This window comes from Dendrobates tinctorius, unplaced genomic scaffold, assembly GCF_039654945.1.
Source record: "Dendrobates tinctorius isolate UK_male_01 unplaced genomic scaffold, ASM3965494v1 ptg000036l, whole genome shotgun sequence".
Classification (NCBI taxonomy): Eukaryota; Metazoa; Chordata; class Amphibia; order Anura; family Dendrobatidae; genus Dendrobates; species Dendrobates tinctorius.
The window spans coordinates 43,481,811-43,500,806 of NW_027361704.1; the positions used below are offsets into that span (position 1 = coordinate 43,481,811).

At 44.9% G+C, this 18,996-nt stretch overlaps 1 protein-coding gene across 2 annotated transcripts in view; it reads left to right on the forward strand.

Annotated features, from left to right (window-relative positions):
- NUDCD2 (NudC domain containing 2) overlaps positions 1-18,130 on the forward strand; it is a 54,309-nt gene extending 36,179 nt beyond the window's left edge. For both annotated transcript variants that reach the window (XR_012231768.1, XM_073573819.1), the window contains one exon: positions 17,038-18,130. Coding sequence is in view for 1 of the 2 variants with exons in the window: in XM_073573819.1 (XP_073429920.1) it covers positions 17,038-17,121 (84 nt within the window). In the remaining variant the exon portion in view is untranslated. The remainder of the gene's footprint in view (positions 1-17,037) is intronic.
- The last annotated feature ends 866 nt before the right edge of the window (positions 18,131-18,996 follow it).

The window sequence follows — 18,996 nt, forward strand, 5'->3', positions numbered from 1 at the left end:
AAAATAAAAAAATTGGGGACTAAATTGATCATTTTTGTGGAAAAAATACGATTTTTTTTATTTTCACGCCCAGGCATTATAAACTTCTGTGAAGCACTGGGGGGTTCAAATTTCTCACCACACATCTAGATAAGTTCCTTGGGGGGTCTAGTTTCCAAAATGGTGTCATTTGTGGGGGGTTTCCCCTGTTTTGGTACATCAGGTGCTTTCCAAACGCGACATGGTGTCCGATCTCAATTCCAGCCAAAAACGTCAAATGGCGCTGCTTTCCTTCCGAGCTCTGCCATGCGCCCAAATAGTGGTTTACCCCACATGTGGGGTATCGGCGTACTCAGGACAAATTGCACAATAACTTTTAGGGTCTTGTTACCCTTGGAAAAATAAGAATTGAGGGTGAAAAGATCATTTTTATGGAAAAAATATGATTTTTTAATTGTGCGGCTGTATGTTATAAACTTCTGTGAAGCCCTTGGGGGTTCAAAGTTCTCACCACACATCTAGATAAGTTCCTTGGGGGGGTCTAGTTGCCAAAATGGGGTCACTTGTGGGGGGTTTCCACTGTTTAGGTACATCAGGGGCTCTCCAAACGCGACATGGCGTCCAATCTGAATTCCAGCCAATTTTGCATTGAAAAAGTCAAACGGCGCTCCTTCCCTTCTGAGCTCTGCGATGCGCCAAAACAGTGGTTCCTCCCCACATATCAGGTATCAGCGTACTCAGGACAAATTGCACAATAACTTTTGCAGTCCAATTTCTCCTGATACCCTTGGTAAAATAAAAAAAAATTGAACCTGAAGTATTTTTTTTGTGAAAAAAAGTTAAATGTTCATTTTTTTTTTTTTAAATATTCAAAAAATTCCTGTGACGCACCTAAAGGGTTAATAAACTTCTTGAATGTGGTTTTGAGCACCTTAAGGGGTGCAGTCTTTAGAATGTTGTCACTTTTGGGTATTTTCTATCATATAGACGCCGCAAAGTGGCTTCAAATGCGATGTGGTCCGTAAAAATAAAATAGTGTTGCAAAAATGAGAAATCGCTGGTCAATTTTTAACCCTTATAACTTCCTAACAAAAAAAAATTTTGGTTGAAAAATTGTGCTGATGTAAAGTAAACATATGGGAAATGTTACTTATCAAGTTTTTTGTGTGCTGTATCTCTGTGATTTAAGGGCATAAAAATTCAAAGTTGGAAAATTGCGAAATTTTCAAAATTTTTGCCAAATTTCTGTTTTTTTCACAAATAAACGCAAGTTATTTGAATGAAATTTTACCACTATCATGAAGTACAATATGTCACGAGAAAACAAGGTCAGAATCACCAGGATCCATGGAAGCGTTTCAGAGTTATTACCTCATAAAGGGACAGTGGTCAGAATTGTAAAAATTGGCCCGGTCATGAACGGCAAACCACCCTGGGGGCTTAAGGGATTAAAGCCCATGGCACTGTGGCTAACCTCTCTAGATGTGGCGGAAAATAAAAATTGACAAGAGATTTCAACGCAAGATTGTGCGGATGTTGGATAAAGAACCTCGACTAACATCCAAACAAGTTCAAGCTGCCCTGCAGTCCGAGGGTACAACAGTGTCAACCCGTACTACCCGTCGGCATCTGAATGAAAAGGGACTGTATGGTAGGAGACCCAGGAAGACCCCACTTCTTACCCCGAGACATGAAAAAGCCAGGCTGGAGTTTGCCAAAACTTACCTGAAAAAGCGTAAAACGTTTTGGAAGAATGTTCTCTGGTCAGATGAGACAAAAGTAGAGCTTTTTGGGCAAAGGCATCAACATAGAGTTTACAGGAGAAAATAAAGACATTCAAAGAAAAGAACACGGTACCGAAAGTCAAACATGGCGGAGGTTCCCTGATGTTTTGGGGTTGCTTTGCTGCCTCTGACACTGGACTGCTTGACCGTGTGCATGGCATTATGAAGTCAGAAGACTACCAACAAATTTTGCAGCATAATGTAGGGCCCAGTGTGAGAAAGCTGGGTCTCCCTCAGAGGTCATGGGTCTTCCAGCAGGACAATGACCCAAACACACACTTCAAAAAGCACTAGAAAATGGTTTGAGAGAAAGCACTGGAGACTTCTAAGGTGGCCATCAATGAGTCCAGACCTGAATCCCATAGAACACCTGTGGAGAGATCTAAAAATGGCAGTTTGGAGAAGGCACCTTTCTAATATCAGGGACCTGGAGCAGTTTGCCAAAGAAGAATGGTCTAAAATTCCAGCAGAGCATTGTAAGAAACTCATTGATGGTTACCGGAAGCGGTTGGTCGCAGTTATTTTGGCTAAAGGTTGTGCAACCAAGTATTAGGCTGAGGGTGCCAATACTTTTGTCTGGCCCATTTTTGGAGTTTTGTGTGAAATGATCAATGTTTTGCTTTTTGCTTCATTCTCTTTTGTGTTTTTTCATTTAAGACAAATTAAATGAAGATAATAATACCAAAGAATTTGTGTTTGCAATCATTTTCAGGAAGTAACTGAGTATTCTCTGACAGAAATGCAGGGGTGTCAATACTTTTGGCCACAACTGTATAGCAGTAATGCCCTGCCCTGCACAACAGTGCAGTAATGCCCTGATGGCGGCTCTGGTGATACTGACTGCTGAACTGTGTATCTAATCCTATCCTGTGCGATACAGTCTTCTGAGCTGTGTATCTAATCCTCTCCTGTGTTATACTGTCTGCTGAGCCGTGTATCTAATCCTATCCTGTGTGATACTGACTGCTGAACCGTGTATCAAATCCTACCCTGTGTGATATTGACTGCTGAGCCGTGTATCTAATCCTATCCTGTGTGTTAAGGGCCTGTCACATTAAGCGATATCGCTAGCATTATCGCTATAATATTGCTAGCGATATCGCTGTGTGTGATACTTACCTACGACCGGCTCCCCCACTTGTTATCGCTGATCGCGCGCGAACGTCCTGGACCGTTTCTCGTCGTCAGCTTCCTGCTGGGCTTCCTGTGGAGAGATGAGTGACGAGCGTGGAACCGGGCAGGAGGACGTCAGGATCACCTAGTGTGACAGGTAAGTAGCGACCCCCGACCCCTGCGATGTCGCTGGTGAGATCTGCCTTTGTGGCAGCTCACTAGCGACCACTTAGCGATGCACCAGCGATCCTGACTGCGTCATATCGCTGGTCGGGATCGCTGGTGCATCGCTAAGTGTGACAGTACCTTTACTGTCTACTGAGCTGTGTATCTAATCCTATGCTGTGTGATACAGTCTGCTGAGTCGTGTATCTAATCCTATCCTGTGTGATACTGGGCTCCCCCTGCAGTCTGTGTCAGGGTGGTCTGCGTCAGCACGGTAACAAATTGTGTTATTTCCAGCTTTACAGAAGGACGATAACACCATAGAAATGATGAGAATAATAGGCCTCAGTTACCACAACTGTCTACAAGGAAAACTGCTGCTCATAGCAACCAATCACAGCTCAGCTTCTTTTAAACAGCTCTGATGAAATGAAAGATGCCTAGTGATTGGTTGCTAAGTGGAGTGGACGTGGCTGATACACTCATTTATATATATACTAGTGTCATGGTTAAGACATGGTTAATTTCCTGTTTTCTCAGGGTTAATTTTGCTGGCCTCCCTTTGCATCTGGGAGGGGTATTTATACTCACTCCAGACTAGGATTCCCTGTCAGTTATACTGTTATTCTGACTGTGTGTCTGACCCCCTGGTGTGCGTGTATACTGAGTTGCTTGATTGCCTCCCGTGTATGACCTAGTCTGTCCCCTCACTCTGTACTCCGTCTCACATTTTGGTACTATTGTCTTCCCCGGTTCTGACCTCCTGGCTTGGCTATTGTTACGCCGTTACAGTTTGTCCCTAATGTACCGTCTATTGCCCGTTCTGGTTTTCTGATCTATTGCTACGTCCTGACTATCCGTTCTGTCTAACCCTTTGGTACAGTCGTGCTATCTCGTGTTTTGACCCCGGCTTGATCTGGTTTATGCCCCTTGGTAACTTTGTCCCGTAGTTACCTTTCTAGGAGTTTTCCTATAGCTCCTAGCTCTCTGGAGTTTAGGCCACGCCCCCAGCAGTCACGTGCTTCAGGTCCTGCTAGTCTGAAGCACGCATCTTCACCGCTGCTGCCCTGCTCCACAGGTATCTCTGAGCACAGTTGGTTTTACTCAGAACACGCGCACTGGCTCAGTGAGCAAGTGCACTGCGGTGTTCCTGACAAATAAGCTGACACTTCCAGAATAGCATTCCACCTGAAGATGACGGCTGTGACCATGGAAACGCGTTGTGGGTATTGGAGGAAGATTAAAAGCTGAGTTTTTAACTTTTTATTGGTCTCTGCCTCTTCTTTAGCGCTCCTACAGACCGCTTTTTTTTGCAGCACATTACTAAAATTCCTCTTTTGAGGACTAGCGGCAGGAGCAGCTTGGAGGGCAGTTGTTTTTGAGAGGACTTGCGGTTGCTGGGCGTTACTTAAGACCTCCATGATCCTTGGTATCGTACCTACGGCTGGGGCCGGCTACAGGATTACGTCCGGAAGCCGGCGAGAGACGGACCGAACAGGAGAGCTGAGTTTGCTGACAGCCACGTGCAGTGCCCTCCCGAGGTGAGAGGATACGTTTCCCACCCACCACTAACGTTTACACCAGGGTTGTGCAAGGGTGGCACAACCCCCTAAGGTGAGCACCCTGTTTATTCAGTTAGGGAAGCAAATTTTAATACAGGTACACTCATTGCGCCTCTCTTTCCATTTTTTTTTCCAAAAAGGAGTTCAGGTCTTTCAGAGAAGGATACAAGCTTTTTTTTTCTCTAAGGCCCCGCTCCTACGGGGACGAGTTCCAGACTGTGGGGGTCATCATTTCCCTACTTCAGGGGGCTCCGCAAGTGTGGGCTTTCTCTCTGCCTTCCTCTGCTCCTGAACGGATGTCGGTGAACTTGTACTTTGAGGCTCTGGGGCACATCTGTGATGAGCCTGATAGAGTGCGTCTGGCAGAGGATATGGTGATGAGTGTGACACAGGGGAGGCACTCTGCTGAATGGTTCTGCTCAGAGTTTAGATGTTGGTCCGCCAAAGTATCCTGGAACGACGACGCCCTGATGTGGTTGTTTCGCAGGGGCCTGTATGACAGTCTGCAGGACGCTCTGGCATTTCATCCGCCTCCTGATACCCTGGAGGGCGCCATGATGCAGGCGGTCCATATGGACCGGAGACTCCGTGCTAGAGGAATGATGCAACAAGAGTCTCCCTTGTACCCCAAATTGTGTGACTACCGCCTTTGTTGACTGTGGTTCCTCCATTAATCTGATTGATGCCCAAGTTGTGACTCTTAATAAGATAGGGACAGTCAGGTTAAAAGACCCTGTTAAAATTGTGGCTGTGAATTCATCCCCTCTTACCCGGGATGGAATTTGCTTTATGTCTGAGGTTTTTTTTATGGAAGTGGGTTCCACTCATGTGGAAAAGTTAAGTTGTTTCATTATGAATAATCTGCCTGAAGGACTGGGGATGCCCTGGTTGCAACGCCACAATCCTCTCATTGATTGGGTGAAGGGGGAGGTCACCCGATGGGGATGTAATGATAATGGTCTGTGTTGTAACACGATTCCTTATGTCAATCCGATAAAATCTGTATCTGTGTCGTCTGTCAGTCTAGAGGGTATTCCGGAGTACGTGAGAGTTTGAAGATGTGTTTTCCTAAAGCGAGGCTGAGGCGCTCTCACCACATAGACCATATGATTGTGCTATCGATTTAGTACCTGGAGCCAAATTACCCAAGGCTCATTTGTTTAATTTGTCCGGGCCTGAGCGCCAAGCTATGAAAGAGTACATCAAAGAGAGCCTTTGCAAGGGGCATATTCGGCCCTCGGTCTCACCCGTGGCAGCGGGGTTTTCCTTTGTAAAGAAAAAAGATGGAGGGTTGCGACCGTGCCTCGACTTTCGGGAACTGAACAAAATTACTGTTAAGAACACGTACCCTCTCCCGTTGATTCCTGATCTATGCAACCAACTCACGGGGGCCAAATGGTTTTCTAAGCTCGATCTACGAGGGGCTTATAACCTTATAAGGATCCGGGAGGGGGATGAATGGAAAAACAGCGTTCCTGACAACTGAGGGGCTGTTTGAAAACCTGGTTATGCCCTTGTCATGATCTGACAGTTTTAAATTGCACTGGGTGAACTTTTTTACTTTGGAAAGTTCCAAGGTGTCTTGACTGTCCCCGGTGGTGGTTAGTGGTATTGCACTTTAGGTTTTTGTGCACGTAATTTATGTATCAGGTGTGACACCCTATAAAGGTGTGCTAGGGGTGTGCAATCACTGCCTGTGATATTGTGAGATTGTGTTCACTCTGAGTTTGGAGAGCCTGGTGGAAGGATGGAGCTGGTGAGGAGTCCTGCGCAGCTTAGCCAAGGGTGACGTGTTTCAGCTATGGTGTCTGGACGAAGGGCTGGCATGGCGTGGTGGAGTCGCAGTGATGGTGTCAGCGGGAAGTGTCTGCATGGGCTGGTGGAGTGGCGACTATGGACAGTGGCACTCACCATGTGGGACTTGGCTGCTGAGCTGGACTCAAGCATGCTCGACTTCGTGTCAGAAGCTGAACTCATCCTTGGGACTCTGTTACTAAGCAGCTGCAACTGGTGGTGGACTCTGCTCCAAGGCTGCACTAAGGTGAAGGATCCTGTTATGGTGATGGATCCGGGTGGAGGAGAAGACGCACGCAGGTGGTGGGCTCTGTTGCTAGGAGCGCACGCAACAGAGCAAAGCTAAGTGGTGTTTCCCCTGTATTGTCTCTTTCCTCATGTGTGTTATTAGTGCAGTGGTGGGATTAGTCTCCGCACCGACCCATTCCCTAGTGAGGGTTTAGGGTCAGGGAGAGCAAGGGCGTTAAGGTACGCGTGCGGCGACAGGTGCGGAGCCTGTATAGGGAATGTAAGGAGTGCAGGGACACTGGCTCAGGGGAGCTTAGGAGGTCTCCATGTCCCCCATTCCCTATCGCAGGGCCCACCATTGTTAAAGTTTCCCAGGTTCCCCCTTTATTATTTAAATTCGCCTTACTGGAGGCGGGGTTTCCAGAATTATTGTATAACGTGTAATACCTAAATTCGCCCGGTGGAGGCGGCGTATCCACCGGCACGTTTTATTATTTAAATGCGCCCCACTGGAGGCGGTGTATCCAGGGTCACGTGTGTTATGGGTTCGCCTTGCGGAAACATCTGCGTCCTGACACACGTGACCATGACAGCCCTTCGGCCTCACTAACACTCCTGCTGTTTTTCAGAACGTCATTAATGTTGGTTTTTCTGACTTGATCGGGCATTATGTAGTCATTTACCTGGATGACCTCTTGATATACTCTGAGGACAGTCAGTCACACTTACACCATCTTCGTATGGTTCTTATGAGACTCCGGGAGAACCATTTGTATGCTAAGCTGGAGAAGTGCTCATTTTTTATGCAAGAACTATCTTTTCTGGGTGTAATTGTATCTGGGGAGGGATTCCGCATGGATCCAGGGAAGGTTCAGGCCATTACAGATTGGGTGCAGCCTCATGATCTGAAGGGGTTGCCGCGATTTGTGGGCTTCGCTAACTGTTATAGGAAGTTCATTAAAGGGTTCTCGCAGGTGGTGAAACCCTTGACGGACCTCACTCTTAAAGGGGCAGATGTAAAAAATTGGTACGTGGCCGCAAAAAATGCCTTCCTTACATTAAAGAAGTGTTTTACTACAGCCCCTGTGTTGGTACAACCCGATTCATCAAGACCTTTTATCGTCGAGGTCGACACTTCGGAGGTGGGGGTGGGGGCAGTATTGTCACAGGGCCCCGACCGTGACTTACCTCAAACCCTGTGCCTTTTTCTCTAAGAAGTTCTCTTCGGCCGAGAGAAACTATGATGTCGGTAAAAGGGAATTGTTAGCGGTTAAATTGGCCTTCGAAGAATGGAGGCACTTTTTGGAGGGGGCCGCTCATCCCATTTCGGTCATCACTGATCATTAAAAACCTGGCCTATATCGAGTCTGCTAAGAGATTGACCCCCAGACAGGCTCTGTGGGCACTTTTTTTTTTCTCAATTTCATTTTACCATCACGTTTCGACCAGGATCTAAAAATGTAAAGGCCGATGCCTTATCCCGAAGTATTGATTTTGTGTCCCCTCCAGAATCTCCTTCCTCCATTCTTCAACCGGGAGTGGTTGTAGCCGAAATCTCCTCTGAGTTACAGAGAGAGATTCTGGAAGCACAAGCACAGGCTCCCAGAAATAAACCCCCAGGTAAATTGTTTGTACCCGAACAATTCCGCCTCACACTCCTTCAAGAATTTCATGATTCTGTGTTAAGTGCACACCCTGGTATTGCAGCTACCCAGGGGGCAGTAGCTAGGGTTTTTTGGTGGCCCTCTATGGGTACTGATATAAAAAGGTTTGTAAATACTTGTGGGGTGTGCACTCGCTCTAAAAGCTCTCAGGTCCGGCCGGCTGGGGAATTGGTGCCTTTATCACTAATCTTCCAAGGGCAACTCAGTGGTATGGGTAGTGGTTGATAGATTTTCTAAGCAAGCCCACTTTGTGCCATTACCTGTGTTACCATCTGCTGAAACCTTGGCCCGCCTGTTTATACAGCACATTGTTCAGTTGCATGGAGTGCCTGTGAACGTGGTGTTGGACAGGGGTGTGCAATTTGTGGCCAGGTTTTGGAGAGCGTTTTGTATGAAGTTGGGGGTCACGTTGTCATTCTCCTCTGCCTATCACCCGGAATCCAACGGACAGACTGAACGCACCAACCAGTCATTGGAGCAGATTCTGAGATGCCTGGCCTTCTCCAGACAGAAAGACTGGTGTGAGGTATTACCCATGGCAGAATTTGCATTCAACTGTCGTATTAATCAGTCTACCGGAAAGTCTCCCTTTCAGGTCAATTATGGGTTTGTTCCCCAGTTTGGGGAATTTTCCCTTATGGATTCAGATTGCCCTGGTGCCGAGGGGATGGTGCAACAGTTAAAAACCCTCTGGAGGGAGGTGCAGGGGAACATCTCCAAAGCCCAGAAGAAGTACAAACATTTTGAGGACAGGAGAAGGGGGTTGGGTCCTGGGTTAACAGTGGGGGAAAAAGTCTGGTTGTCCACCCGTAACATCAAACTTAAGATACCCTCTATGAAGTTGAGCCCCAAATATATTGGTCCATACAAGATTGTAGAGGTGATCAACCCGGTGGCATACAGATTACAGTGGCCCACCTCCTTCAAAATATCTAACGTCTTCCACAGGTCCCTATTAAAACCTGTGGGGACAGTTAGAGAAGATCCCTCATCCCTGGCTCCACCAGTATTGGTAGAGGGTCAACTGGAGTACGAGGTAGGGTGCATCATTGATTCACGGTGGGTGCGCCGGAGACTTCAGTACCTTATTCATTGGAATGGATATTCCGTTGAGGTTCGGTCATGGGTTCTGGCCAGTACGGTGCACGCTGATCGACTGGTGCGGGATTTTCATGCCAGATACCCTAAGAAACCTGGGGGTCCAGTGGCCCCCCATTAAGAGGGGGGTACTGTCATGGTTAGGACATGGTTAATGTCCTGTTTTCTCAGGGTTAATTTTGCTGGCCTCCCTTTGGATCTGGGAGGGGTATTTATACTCACTCCAGACTAGGATTCCCTATCAGCTATACTGTTATTCTGGCTGTGTGTCTGACCCCCCTGGTGTGCGTGTATACTGCATTGCTTGTTTACTTCCCGTGTATGACCCGGTCTGTCCCCTCACTCTGTTCTCTGTCTCACATTTTGGTACTATTGTCTTCTCCGGTTCTGACCTCCTGGCTTGGCTATTGTTACTCCGTTACAGCTTGTCCCTACTGTACCGTCTATTGCCCGTTCTGGTTTTCTGATCTATTGCTACGTCCTGACTATCCATTCTGTCTAACCCTTTGGTACTGTCGTGCTATCTCGTGTTTTGACCCCGGCTTGATCTGGTTTATTCCTCTTGGTAACTTTGTCCCATAGTTACCTTTCTAGGAGTTTTCCTATAGCTCCTAGCTCTCTGGAGTTTAGGCCACGCCCCCAGGAGTCACGTGCTTGAGGTCCTGCTAGTCTGAAGCACGCATCTTCACCGCTGCTGCCCTGCTCCACAGGTATCTCTGAGCACAGTTTTTTTTACTCAGGACACGCGCACCAGCTCAGTGAGCGAGTGCAGTGCGGTGTTCCTGACAACTAGCTGGAGAGCCCGGCGCTGCCTGGGCATAGTAACTAACTACGTTTAGTTAAAACAAATTATAATGAGATAGATATATATATATATATATATAAGTGTAGAGCCCCGCCCAGTCCGCATAGCAACATTCACTATAATATCCCGCATCATCCCGTCAGCCAGAGCTACCGGACTACTATCCCTAATATCCCACATTATCCCGTCAGCCAGAGCCACCGGACTACTACCTCTAATATCCCACATCGTCTCATCAGCCAGAACCATCGGACTACTACTCCTAATATCCCACATCGTCCTGTCAGCCAGAGCCACCGGACTACTATCCCTAATATCCCACATCATCCCGTCAGCCAGAGCCACGGACTACTACCCCTAATATCCCACATCATTCCGTCAGCCAGAGCTACCGGATAACTACCACTAATATCCCACATTATCCCGTCAGCCTGGGGTCAGAACCAGAGCGCTAAGTGGAACGGTCCTAACTTCCATACTGGGGATCCCTTTAAGAGAGGCCTGGTGTCAGAACCAGAGAGCTGAGTGGATTTGCCCTGACTTCCATACCAATGATCCCTTTAATAGAAGCCTGGAGTGAGAATCAGAGTGCTGAGGGATTTACCATAACTTCCATACCGGAGATCCCTTTAAGAGAGGCCTGGGGTCAGTACCAAAGCGCAGAGTGGATTTGCCCTCCCTTCCATACCGAGGATCCCTTTAAGAGAGCCTGGATCAGAACCAGAGCTCTGAGTGGATTTGCCCTGACCTGACTTGCATACCAATGATCCCTTTAATAGAACCCTGGGGTCAGAATCAGAGCGCTGAGGGATTTGCCCTAACTTGCATACCAATGCTCCCTTTAATAGAATCCTGGGGTCAGAATCAGAGCGCTGAGGGATTTGCCCTAACTTCCATACAGGAGATCCCTTAAAGAGAGCCTGGTGTCAGAACCAGACTGCTTAGTGGAACGTTCCTAACTTCCATACTGGGGATCCCTTTAACCCCTTCACTACCAAGGGTGGTTTGCACGTTAACTCCCGGGTCAATTTTTACAATTCTGACCACTGTCCCTTTATGAGGTCATAACTCTGAAACGCTTCCATGGATCCCGGTGATTCTGACACTGTTTTCTCGTGACATATTGTACTTCATGTTAGTGGTAAAATTTCATTCAAATAACTTGTGTTTATTTGTGGAAAAAACGGAAATTTGGCGAAAATTTTGAAAATTTTGTAATTTTCCAACTTTGAATTTTTATGCCCTTAAATCACAGAGATATGGCACACAAAAAACTTAATAAATAACATTTCCCACATGTTTACTTTACATCAGCACACTTTTGGAACCAAAATTTTTTTTTTGTTAGGAAGTTATAAGGGTTAAAAATTGACCAGCGATTTCTCATTTTTGCAACACCATTTTATTTTTAGGGACCACATCACATTTGAAGCCACTTTGAGGGGTCTATATGATAGAAAATACCCAAAAGAGACACCATTCTAAAAACTGCACCCCTTAAGGTGCTTAAAACCACATTCAAGAAGTTTATTAACCCTTTAGGTGCGTCACAGGAATTTTTTGAATATTTAAAAAAAAAATGAACATTTAACTTTTTTTCACAAAAAAAATACTTCAGGTTCAATTTTTTTTATTTTACCAAGGGTAACAGGAGAAATTGGACTGCAAAAGTTATTGTGCAATTTGTCCTGAGTACGCTGATACCTGATATGTGGGGGGAACCACTGTTTCGGCGCATGGCAAACCTCAGTAGGGAAGGAGCACCGTTTGACTTTTTCAATGCAAAATTGGCTGGAATTCAGATCGGACGCCATGTCGCGTTTGGAGAGCCCCTGATGTACCTAAACAGTGGAAACCCCCCCAAGTGACCCCATTTTGGAAACTAGACCCCCAAGGAACTTATCTAGATATGTGGTGAGAACTTTGAACCCACAAGGGCTTCACAGAAGTTTATAACGTACAGCGGTACAATTAAAAAATCATATTTTTTCCACAAAAATGATCTTTTCACCCCCAAATTTTATTTTTCCAAGGGTAACAGGACCCTAAAAGTTATTGTGCAATTTGTCCTGAGTATGCTGATACCCCATATGTGGGTGTAAATGACTATTTGGGCGCATAGCAGAGCTCGGAAGGGAAGCAGCGCCATTTGACGTTTTTGGCTGGAATTGAGATCGGACACCATGTCGCGTTTGGAAAGCCCCTGATGTACCAAAACAGTAGAAACCCCCCACAAATGACACCATTTTGGAAACTAGACCCCCCCCAAGGAACTTATCTAGATGTGTGGTGAGCACTTTGAACCCCCCAGTGCTTCACAGAAGTTTATAACGCCCGGGCGTGAAAATAAAAAAATCGTATTTTTTCCTCAAACATCATCTTTTAGTCCCCATTTTTTTTATTTTCCCAAGGCTAACAGGAGAAATTGGACCCCAAAAGTTGTTGTCCAATTTGTCCTGAGTACGCTGATACCTCATATGTGGCAGAAAACTACTGTATGGGCACACGTCGGGGCTCGGAAGGGAAGTAGTGACGTTTTGGAATGCAGACTTTGATGGAATGGTCTGCGGGTGTCATGTTGCTTTTGGAGAGCCCCTGATGTACCTAAACAGTGGAAACCCCCCACAAGTGACCCCATTTTGGAAACTAGACCCCCTAATGAACTTATCTAGATGTGTGGTGAGCACTTTGAACCCCCCAGTGCTTCACAGAAGTTTATAACGACCGGGCGTGAAAATAAAAATATCATTTTTTTCCGCAAAAATGATATTTTTGCCCCTAATTTTTTATTTTCCTAAGGGTAACAGGATAAATTGGACCCCAAAAGTTGTTTTGTAATTTGTCCTGAGTAGGCTGATACCCCATATGTGGGGGTAAAACACTGTTTGGGCGCATGGCAGAGCTTGGAAGGGAAGGAGCACCATTTGACTTTTTCAACGCAGAATTGGCTGGAATTGAGATCAGACGCTATGTTGCCTTTGGAGAGCCACTGATGTGCCCAACCAGGCGGCTGTCACGCTAAAAGACGCTTTTTATTGTAAAAATAGTTTTTGCATCACCACATATTGTGAGCTATAATTTTTCCGTATTTTGACCCACCGAGTCATGTGAGGTCTTATTTTTTGCGGGACGAGTTGACGTTTTCATTGGTACCATTTTCGGGCACGTGACATTTTTTGATCGCTTTTTATTCCGATTTTTGGGACGCAGAATGAACAAAAACCAGCGTTTCATGAATTTCTTTTGGGTGGTGCGTTTACGCCGTTCCGCGTGCGATAAAATTGATAAAGCGGTTTTATTGTTTGGGTCAGTACGGTTACAGGGATACCTCACTTAGGTCGTTTTTTTATGTTTTGTCGGTTTTTTGCAATGAAAACAGTTTTATATAAAAAATAATTATTTTTGTATCGCTTTATTCTGCGAGCTATAACTTTTTTATTTTTTTGCGGATGACGCTGTATGGCGGCTCGTTTTTTGCGGGACAAGATGACGTTTTCAGCGGTATCATGGATATTTATATGCGTCTTTTTGATCGCGCATTATTGCACTTTTTGTTCGGTGGTATGATAATAAATCATTATTTTTTACTTCGTTTTTTATTTTTATTTTTTAAGGGGTTCGCTAAAGGGGTTAACTAATGGGACAGTTTTATAGGGCGGGTCGCTACGGACGCGGCGATGCCAAATATGTGTACTTTTATTGTTTTGGTTTTTTTTTATTTTGAAAAAATGGATTTATTGGGGATTTTTTTTTTTTTTTTTTTACTAATTTATTTAGCGATTTTTTTTTTAAATTATTTTTAACACTTTTTTTTTTTTTTTTTACTTTATTACCTTTTTACTTTTATTACCTTTTTTACTTTACCTTTTTTACTTTATTACCTTGTCCCAGGTGGGACATCACTGTGACAGATCAGCAATCTGTCACAGGCAGTTCTGCAGACTTCCTCATGCCTGTGCTTTGCAGGCAGTGAGGAAGTCTGCTCCCTACAGGCCTCCGAAGGCCCCCGTCGCCATCTTGGATCCGGGGGCCTGTAGGGAAAGAGACCCCCGCAGCAGCGCTGCACATTGCGCTGCCGTGGGGGGCTCAGGGAAGCAAGGAGGGAGCCCCTTCCCTGCCGATGCTTCCCTTTAACCCCCGGTACACCGCGATCGCGTTTGATCGCGGTGTACAAGGGGTTAACGTGTCAGGGGAGGTCCGTGACCGCCCCTGACACATTGTGCCGGGTGTCAGCTGTGATAATCAGCTGACACCCGGCCGCGATCAGCGGCGCTCACCACGTGGGCGCCGCTGATCGCTGAGACGTAATATTCCGTCCATGGTAATTAGGTCCAGGGTCACATGGACAGAATATTACGTCCATTGTAGGTAAGGGGTTAAGAGTGGCCTGGCGTCAGAACCAGAGCGCTGAGTGGATTTGCCCTGACTTCCATACCAATGATCCCTTTAGTAGAAGCCTGGGGTGAGAATCACAGAGAGGCCTGGGGTCAGTACCAAAGCACAGAGTGGATTTGCCCTCACTTCCATACTGGAGATCCCTTTAAGAGGGGCCTTGGCTCAGAACCAGAGCGCTGAGTGGATTTGCCCTAACTTCCATACCGGGGATCCCTTTAGGAGAGCCTGGGATTAGAACCAGAGCGCTGTGTGGATTTGCCCTGACTTGCATACCAATGCTCCCTTTTAATAGAATCCTGGGGTCAGAATCAGAGCACTGAGGGATTTGCCCTAACTTCCATACAGGAGATCCCTTTAAAAGAGCCTGGGGTCAGTACCAGAGCATTTGAAGGCAATTGTCCTGACTTCCATACCGGAGATCCCTTTAAGAAAGGCCTGGGGTCAGTACCAAAGTGCAGAGTGGATTTGCCCTAAATTCCATACCAATGATCCCTTTAAGAGAAACTGGAGTCACAACCACAGAGCTGAGTGGAACGGTCCTAACTTCCATATCGGAGATCCCTTTAAGAGAGGCCTGGGGGTCAAAACCAAAGAGCTGGATGGATTTGCTCTGACTTTCATACCAATGATTCCTTTAAGAGGGAAGATGTGCCTATATGATAGAGGATGTGTGATGTGTATATGGGCACAGGAGGGGGGATTCATTTCTGTCATGTGCTCTGTGCTCCTTTTTGGGGGGCAGACAATGGCTGGGAGCTTATGTTCCTGGGGATGCTAAATTTCTCCCACCATGTCAGTGTCTGCTGAGGTGTTGTCAAGTGGGAAAACTTGTTCATAGGAACCAATCACAGCTCAGCTTCTTTTAACCAGCTCTGGTGAAATAAGAGATGCTTAGTGATTGGTTGCAAGGAAAACTGTTGCTCATAGCAACCAATCATAGCTCAGCTTCTTTTGAACAGCTCTGTTGAAATGAAAGATGCTTAGTGATTGGTTGGTGATATATACACACACACACACATTCAGTTTTATGTATAGAGATAGATGGGAATACCCTTTCAGGTTCAATGTTTCGCTTCTACTCCCATGGACCTTTTTAGGCTATAAGATTTGTTATTTTACAAATTGCAAAAAATCAGTATACCCCACTGAAAGTCTTAGGAGCAAAACTAAAGTTTAGAGTTACAAAATTCTGCTTAACAAGAAGTCAACCACACGTAAGACTAATTATTCATTGAACCCCGGAGGTATTTTCATTTTTGCGTTTTCGCTTTTTGCTCTCCTTCTTCCCAGAACCTTAACTTTTTTATTTTTCAGTCAATATGGCCACGTGATGGCTTGTTTTTTGTGCGACGAGTTGTAATTTTGAACGACAACATTGGTTTTAGCATATCATGTGCTGGAAAACAGGAAAAAAAATTCCAAGTGCGGTGAAATTGCAAAAAAAGTGCAATCTCAGTTGTGTGGGGTTTCTTTTTTTTTTTTTACCATGTTCACTAAATGCTAAAACTGACCTGCCATTATGATTCTCCAGTTTTCCTTAACAAAGAAAACCTCTTTGCATTTCATGTTGTCAGTAATAGTACCAAATAGAAGAGAAATGTCACAAGATTTGAAAAAGGAAATAATTTCTTTAAACAAGAAAGGTAAAGACTACAAGACTAGCACAGCAAAGATTAGAAAACGTGATACAAAAATGTAACAACGGTAGAACTACAGCCAACCCACAGAAGTTAACACTTAAGCAGCAGCGTCTTCTGATGAGAAGGGTGAGATGAGAAGTTTTAGACCGGGGTCACACTTGTGAGTGTGATGTGAGAAACTTGCATCAATACCTGTCACTCGGACCGGAGTGTTTGCGGCTGCGTGTATTTCTATGCAGCCGCACACTCCGGTTCGAGTGCCGGCGGCAGTTTCTCGCATCACACTCGCAAGTGTGACCCCGGCCTTAGCCAGATTTTTTCTACTTGGTACATAATTGTATATTTTGTTTCCTCGGCCCAATTACATAAATGGCTGTGGGAAGAAATTCCTAGGAAACTGCAGGAGGTTTTGTCAGCCTCCATGCTGGATCTCGTTGAAGGTCTTCCTCCGTTATGATCCCTAGAATTGTCTAAGAGACATGGTTTAGCATAGGAATGAAAATGCCATTATTCCTCATAGGAGCTCTGCATTTCCATTGATACAGCTGCAAATGTTTCCTTTGTGGATTGAAAACAATGTTTGGAAGCACAGCAGATAACCGCACAGTGATAAATCCCATTGTGTGTGAGTAAGCCACCTAGTAGTACAAACTGCAAATCTGCAAAGTTCTTTCTCACGAAATCTGGGGGTCAGCCTCCAATTATTGCTGCAGATTCCACTTGGAATATTTTCACAAGAGTAGTCTACTCATACCTATTCATAATAGGTTATTAAATCAGTAACCCATTGTTCTTGTGTTTCTTTTTTAGAATCCTGGATTTGACTTCAGTGGAGCAGAAATTTCAGGAAACTACAGCAAAGGGGGGCCGGACTTCTCCAATTTACAAAAATAAACTCAGTTCTTAATGGACTATTTATATTTTTTTACAATTGCAGGATAGAAATAAAATTAAAAACTATACATTTTCTACTTGATGTGTAAAAGAAAAGTCATAAAATTGGGATAACCTTATTACATATACAAAACAAAATCTGAACCGCCATGCAAGTTCCCCAAGTGTTATTTCAGACCAAATGGAATGCGTTATGTGCAGTAGTCATTCATGACAGACATTTAACCCTTTTTAAGGGAATCTGTCACCTACTTTTTCGAGTATCAGCTGTGGGCACCGCCATCAGGGGCTTATTTACAGCATTCTATAATGCTGTAGATAAGCCCCCGATGTAACCTGAAAGAGATGAAAAACGACCCAGGGGCGGTCCGGGGCCAGTTTTGGTCCGATGGGTGTCACGATCCAGTCCGACTCCTCCCATCTTCTAACGATGACCTCATCTTTGCTTCCCGTCGCAGCTCCTGTGCAGGCGCACTCTGCTCTGCCCTGTTGAGGGCAGAGCAGAGTACTGCAGTGTGCAGGTGCCGGGAAGGATCAGAGAGATCCTGCGCAATGCAGTACTCTGTTCTGCCCTCAACAGGGCAGAGCATTGCGCCTGTGCAGGTGCCGCGACAGGAAGCAAAGAAGAGGGCATCATCATTAGATGGGAGGCGCCGGACTGGACCGCGACACACATCGGACCAAAACCGGACCGCTCCTGAGTGAGTATAATATAACTGTTTTTCTTCTCTTTCAGGTTACATTGGGGGCTTATCTACAGCATTACAGAATGCTGTAGATAAGCCCCTGATGGCGGTGCCGGCAGCCGATTATCGAAAAAATAGGTGACAGATACCCTTTAAGGACAGAGCCACTTTGTAGTTTAAGGACCGAGCTTCATTTTTTTAAATCCGAACACTGTTACTTTGTGTGATAACTTTAGAATGCTTCAATGGATCCCTCTGATTATGTGTTAGTTTTCTCGTAACATATTCTACTTCTTGATAGTGATAAAATTTATTTGATAAGATTTGCGTTTATTTGTGACAATATTGGAAATTTGGCGAAAATTTCACAATTTTCAAAGTTTGAATTCTTATGCCGTTTAAACTAGAGAGTTATATAACTCAAAATAGTTACTAAATAATATTTCCCACATATCTACTTTACACCAGCACAATTTTTTAAACATAATTTTTATTTTGTTATGCAGTTATAAGGACAAAATGTTGACCAGCGATTTCTAATTTTTACAACAAAATATACAAAACCTTTTTTTCTGAGAGACCACATCACATTTGAAGTGACTTTGGGGGCCTATATGACAGAAAATACACGAAAGTGCCACAATTCTAAAATCTGTACCCCTAAAAGTCCTCCAAACCACATTCAAGAGGTTTATTAGCCTTTCAGGTGCGTGACATGAATTAATGGAAAGTTAAAGGGGAAAAAAATGAACATTTAAATTTTTTTGACAAAAATTTAACTTTAGCCTCAAATGTTTTATTTTCAAGGGTAACAGGAGAAAATGAACCATTAAACTTTGATGAGCAATTTCTCCTGAGTTCACTGATACCCCAAATATCAGTGAATAACTACCCTTTGGGCGCATGTAAGAGCTTGGAACGTAAGGAGCATCTTTTGACTTTTTGAGTGCAAAAATGGCTGGAATTGAGATTGGACGCCACTTCGCGTTTGGAGAGCTCCTGATGTGTCTAAACAGTCGAAACCCCACACAATTGACTCAGTTTTGTAAACTAGAACCCTTAAGGAATGTATGTAGATGTGTTGACCACCTTGAACCCCCAGATGCTTCACAGAAGTTTATAACGTAGAGACGTGAAAATATAAAATTCATTTTTCTCCAGCAAAAAAAGTTTTTAGCCATATTTTTTA